This window comes from Apaloderma vittatum, unplaced genomic scaffold (genome assembly GCF_000703405.1).
Source record: "Apaloderma vittatum isolate BGI_N311 unplaced genomic scaffold, ASM70340v1 scaffold4509, whole genome shotgun sequence".
NCBI classification, from domain to species: domain Eukaryota; kingdom Metazoa; phylum Chordata; class Aves; order Trogoniformes; family Trogonidae; genus Apaloderma; species Apaloderma vittatum.
The window spans coordinates 2,269-8,757 of record NW_009736805.1 but is presented as its reverse complement, the minus strand read 5'-3'; the positions used below and the strand labels follow the sequence as shown (position 1 = coordinate 8,757).

General features: G+C 38.7%; 1 protein-coding gene across 1 annotated transcript in view; it reads right to left on the bottom strand.

The window, feature by feature from the left end:
• KIAA1549 (KIAA1549 ortholog) overlaps nucleotides 1-6,000 on the bottom strand; it is a gene marked incomplete at its 5' end in the record, with an annotated part of 55,162 nt that extends 49,162 nt beyond the window's left edge. Inside the window, 2 exons of the mRNA XM_009877100.1 lie at nucleotides 3,281-3,426; nucleotides 5,941-6,000. Coding sequence (XP_009875402.1) covers nucleotides 3,281-3,426; nucleotides 5,941-6,000 — 206 coding nt within the window. The remainder of the gene's footprint in view (nucleotides 1-3,280; nucleotides 3,427-5,940) is intronic.
• Nucleotides 6,001-6,489: the final 489 nt, after the last annotated feature.

Here is a 6,489-nt window from a genome sequence, read left to right as displayed (position 1 = left end):
CAGCTGGGGCAGGACAGGGCAGCACCTGCTACCATAGCACCCAACACTGACCTGCTGTGGCCGACCCTCCTCATGCTAAGCTGGGGAGACCGGTCAGTGAACCGAGAGGGCCAGAGCACTGAAGGCAATGCGGAGGAAACTTCCTTGCAGAGGCATGGCCAGCCAAGAAATCAGCTTGCCAAAACAGAGGTGGGAACTGTCTCTGCCCAGGGTGGCTGTCGAAGGTGTAAAATGCCTATGAGGAAGTGGTGAAGCAGTAGTAGCCCCCAATGGCTCTATTTAAAAACCTAAAAGCTCCCAGCAGCAAGACTAGATCTTTACTCAGATTACACACTTGAGAGAGATGCATAAGCTGTTCATAGAAAATCAAGAGAACGAACTCTGCCTTAATAAAAAGCTTAATTCAGTCATTTTGTCCCCTCTAAGGTACTACATCTACTCATGCATCACAAATACATTGTTGCCTAACACGCTCTTTAAATCAGAACATTGTGGTTTTTGTCCCTTTGTAGGATGATTGCTTTTTCATTTTCTAATAGGTTCAAGAGACCAAGCATACTGGAATGAAGAAAAACTAATTATTTTTGTATTAGCTCCTGGTGTGTTTTTAACTACAAATAAGCCATTTAAGTCCTAAAATAAAATAATGAGAATTCAGTTGTTATGGTAAACTATTGACAAAATATAGCAGATGCAATAAAAGCGATGTTAAACGTGTGCCCCGAAATTTGCAGCAGGAGCAGATACATATTAAATATATGACTTGGTCTGTGAAACATTAATATGGCATCGCAAAAATAAATGGAACCATCTCATGTGTAACAGTCATGCGTGAGGCTTCAGAGGTCTTTTTTTGTACATAATGGCTACAGTCTTTCTTCTTTTTTTATTGTTTTTTTTTTGTCATGGAGTGCTACCTGTTCACAGCACAGATAAGCAAACAGGAAGGGAAAGCATGCTGGGCACTCCAGGTAGTCCAAAGCTCTTATCCAAAATGTCTAGATTTAGAGAGTCATTTTTAACATTCTTGGATCCTAACACATGCCTTTAGAAATGAAATCTAAACCTCACATAGTATCACTTCTATTTTCTTAATAAGTGAAAGGAAGCTAATATGCCTGCAGTAGTATTCACAAATAATTGCTTCACCTTCTGATCCACAGTCCTGAATTTCCACAGAGCTTAGAAACGTCACATTTCTATACTGTGTGCGTGTGTGCGTGTGTGTGTGTGTGTGTGTGTGTGTGTGCGTGCGTGCGTGTGTGTGTGTGTGTGTGTGTAAAAATTCTGGTCTACGGGGGCTCAATGCCAGTGAAATGTGTATCTAGTCTTTCCTGGATATATATTCAAGTCCTGTTAAGAAAAGTATCCAACACCTTGATGTTGCTGGCAGCTTCTGTTCTTATTTTCACTTCCTTGCAGTCTACTGTCACAGTAGTCACTGGTTCCCATGCCAGAAATATATATGGGAAAATGTGAATATAAAGCACAAAGAACATTAATAGCTCTCCGTGAAGACATAAACAGATGCATATACACAACATACTTCAAACACAGCTTATAAACTTGGCTACGAGGAATATAGCAGGAAAACTAAAAGGTCTATTGCAAATGACTATGGACCTGATTCTCAACTGACAGGGGATCATCCTTGAAAGAAATCATCCTCTGGAACCCAGCACCAGGTGCATCACTCCAGCTGCAAACAGCAGCCTCTACAGCTGCCTCATCTACCACACCTCCGAGCATCTCACCAAAGCAAGGTGCCAAGAAGCTACAGTACCTGATGGCACTTTCAGGCATTTTCAGGCAGGACAGCAGGACACTTATCACAGACACCTAGCACCAAGGTGTCTTTGCAGCCTTCCTTCTTCCACACCTCCTTTATCACAGTGCTAACCCTGTCTGAGGGCAGGGGCTGCGGGCACCTGGAGAAGCCCTGCGTTATGTGGGATGTGTTGACTGTAACTAAGAATTCTCCACTGCTTAAAGACAGCAGATTGTGGACTCTCTGCACTAATTAAGCAGCACAAATGAGCAGCACTGCTGTTTGGAACACAGGCTGCAGCCCCATCTTAGTACAAAATAATCAGAAAAATGCTGTGTTTTCACTTTCCAAAACACTATTCTTTAGCCAGAAATATCTGCTTTTAATTTTGTGCATGCAAAACCACATTAGCTGAGTGTTATTATGTAAAATCATAAAACTGTAATCTACACCTACACATTTTATAGGCAGTGATATCTTTCCTAACAACATAAGGAATATTGGTTTAATTTATATGCAAAAGGAGGACTGAGGTATAGAGAACAAAGTGCAATAAGAGGTGTTGGGAATACAAGATCTGAAGCAGATATCTATTTAGAGCAATTCAAAGATGCACAAAAAATAAAATCTCTATTACTGAAACAGATGTTTCTGATACAGGAAAGCAAAAGTAAGAAAATCTCAACATCTGGAAATTTAAGTGGTAGGAAAAACTGGAGGATTAAATTAAAGATAACAGGTCTGAACTACCAGAAGGGCATCTGTGGGGTAAAGCAACTGTCGATGAATTAGCTGGAAAAAGTAATTTTTAAGAAGATGAGCCATTAAGAAGAATTTAGGCTTGCAGTTTGTTGAACTGAATGAACATATGTGAGAATTTAAAACTTAAAATTAAATATCCAAGTCTTCTTGGACATTATGTGAATAATTCCCCTGTGACAAAATTATAAAAAGCAGTGGAACCCAGACAGTAGAAGCTGTCATGTTTGGAAAATTTGACATGATTCATCATTCGTGCCTGAAAGCCATTCCTAAGACAAGTACTGTGACAAATAGGCAGTTAAGGGGTAGAATATATTACTCTACTGTTGCATACGATTATATTTCATATTTCTACTCCACCACAAGACCACGAAGAACTGTGACGTAGCTGTTCTAGGAGAGTGTTTTTTCAACTCAGATGACCATCCTAGATGCTAGGCATCTCATGTAATTCAGATGAAATAGAAGAGTTTTATATAGGATGCTGGGAAAATTATTTTAAATAATATTTTTAAGAAGTCATCAGAATTTTTTACTAGTCACTTGAAACATCCAGTTGTATCCATTTGTTATGTTTAGCTTAAAAGACGAGGTATCCAAATCCACAATATTTTAGTTACAAAACACAAGGATTATCAACTAGCTAAATGAGATACATGCTTTTAAGTTATCTCTCTCAACTCAAAACCTAGGCAATATTAGCATATTCAGTAATTTATTACCCTTTATTTCCTCCTGAGCTCTTAATACCTGTACAATGTTGCTGCCTGCAAAACTGGCTCGTCTCCATATCCGCCCTCTGACCAAAGCCTCGTTTAACAGGTGAGCTAGTTTCCGTTCCATTTCAGCCTGAAACACTTCCTCCTGAATTCGCTGGTCGATGACACCCAAGAGAACTACATCGTAAAGAAAGTAACCCAAGAACACAAATTAATTAGTCAAACTTTTCTTTTCAGTATCTTTTCAGCAATTTCAATTACAAGCTTCGAGTCATCCTGTGACAGCTCGTGGACAAGTCAAGAGCAGCTGTATTCATAGAATCATAGAATCATAGAATGGCATAGGCTGGAAGGGACCTTAGAGATCACCTAATCCAACATACTGCCCAGCACAGCTGGAGGTTACATGTTGGAAAAGGAAGACACTAGGTGGGAAAAGGTTAAAAGAAAGAAATTAAAATAAAATAAAAAAAAAGAAAATAAGGCAGAGGGCATTTTTGGAATTTCAACCAGGGTAGACAGAACCAGGATATTAAACAAACAAACTTATGAGTATTTGGTAAATTGCTTAAAAACAAATAAAAGAGAAATTTCAGTCTAAATCATCTGCTGCAGCTACTTTTATTCAAAATGCTGTGTTCGGAAATGATACAGAGCTGGAGATGGGTAGAGCAAGGCTTCAGAATCAAGGAGAAAATGTAGAACAGCAGCACATGGATGAAGCTGTGTATTTCAAGTGCATCTTCCCTGGATAAGATAAAGATTAACAAGTATGCCAATCAGCATAAAAAAACTGGTTAGTAGCTCTTCCCACTTCAGTTCCCAGCCCCAGGTATTCTGGGTCACGAGGGCAGCTAATGCTGAGAGGAATCCCTGAGGAAAAACACAGAGGAAACATGAAAAAAGTGTGGACCTTTACTAACAACATGTCATCCAGTACAAGAAAAGTGAACAGAGCAATAGTCATTCAAATGACCTAATTAAACAACCCTAAATGATAGTAAACCAACTTGCTGCTGACTGCAATAACATAATCCAGTTTTCATTCCTGCACCTCTCCACTAAAATAGTTTATATTTTTAAGTCCCTTTTTCAGTGTTTTCATGCTCATTTTTTAAGAGTGGTGATTAATAAAAAGCCATGCAATTAGAAAAAAATTTTTTAGAAATTTAAAAAATAGAAGTATTAAACCCACTTCTTCCATTTAAAAAACTTCACTGCAGATGTCACAAAAAAGAAACATTGTCATCACTTCTCAGAGAGATCAACAGCATCTGTCTTCTACATTCAATCACAGAATAAGTATCTCAGAACTAAATAGCAAAATAAATAGACAGTGGCCTAAGGCTATTATACACAGCAAGTGGAAAACCATTCTAGCTTGTGTATTGAATTTCAGTATCAATGAATTATGCTTAATGACATGAACTGTATTCTACAACTGAGAGGGTCAGCCACAGAGAACACTGCATATCCCAGCATTTCATGACTACTGGGATACATCCATACATATATAAAAGACTTTATGACCATAAATTCTATCATTTTCCCAAGTCATGACTCATTACCCTTACAATACAATATACAGACTGAAAGGGCAGACCCAGTCAAAGTCTACCAGCAAGAACTGGAATTAGAAAAATTCCTCTACAGTAAAAAAGATGCTGCAATTGGCTTTCAGAATTTTACAGTCAGGAAGTCTAGAAAAAACCGACAGGGACAGGATGACACTGGATGTGGGATACACACATGTAGCTTCCCTCATATTACTGAACATGATGTGAAATTATTTTTCTTCTCTAAAACAAATTGTGTGGGCTTCAGAAACTAGGTTGCAACTTGCTTTCCTGTTTAAATTAAACTGGGCTACTGGTGAGAGTAGGCAGAGATACTTGAATAAAAGCGTAAGCCTATGCAACTGGTGAACTACAGGTGGGAAACTTATGAGAAGACAGAAGTGTATCCTGTGTTGATAGGGCTAAGAAAACGTTGGACTTGATCTCGAAGGTCTCTTCCAGCCAAAATTGTTCTATGATTCTGCCATCTGCCTGGTCAGTCCAGGCTTTCTGCTTAAAAGAAGCAGGTAGGACCCACAGCATATAGGCAACTCTAACAGCCCTTAAGCATCTAAAAGTAACAGCTCAACTGTGTATCTGTGAATCGAAGGAAAAATAAAAACCCAGAAGACTTGGGTGGGAGGGATCTGCTGTGAATGAATCAGAAGAGATCAATGAAATGTGATGAAACTCATTCATGTACTTGGAATGTATCTATTTTCATTGTGTTTTATTCCTGACATGCTTTAGTAGAAAATGCTACATAAATAAAATTTTAATTTTCACTTAAAATAAAATTCAAACCAAAAAATCAATGTAGAATATTGACAGCATGCAGAGGAGACACTTGATGCCTGAGAGTTTAAGCCACCTCACTAAGAATTAACTGCTTTATAGACAAAAACTACTTGGTGTGCATTATCAGGGAATTGCAGTAGTTCATTCGAAACCCAAGGAATTACATTTCCCAGATATTCCAGGTCACTAGGCCTTTGGGTTTTAGAATTTATTCAGCTCAGGCCCATTACTACCTCATAAAAATGCAGCACCCCTAAGCTATCATTGTTTATGTAGGCTAGCTATCCTGCTAATGAAAATAATTGCTCTCTCGCCTCTTTACAGAGACTGTACGTACCTGTTCTCACCCAGGAAGATTTCATCAACTGAGACACATTAAGCTTAGGATAATGAAAGGCTGAAGGAAAAACAGAATGGAGGAAAAACATCCGTAAGAACAGTATTCTTAACAACATACACAAAAAAGAAGCCACTTCATAATTTATGCTGTCAGTAAGCATCGTATTTAAGCAGACATATATTACTACTCCTGAGGCTATGCAGACACAACGCTCAAGTGCTCTGAACATACACTCTCCAGTTTGTGTCTGAACAAGAAGCAGCTAACCAAAGCAGTCAGATTTATTACCTGAAAGATTTCAAGCTGTTGTACCGAGGTCATCACTCCTAGAAATTTAAAAGCTCACTGTCTGACTTGTGACTCTTACTGAGGTAGCTGCAGGATCAGACTTTTGCTCAAAGGGCAATGAGGCAACTCATGAGTGTCTCAGAATGAAGGTAAGACCTTCTCTGAGGCAGAAACACTACATGTAAAACAGAAAACTAAATATATCTGTGTTCCAGACTTGTACAAGGAAAAGCATTTAAAAACCACCACCTTGATTTT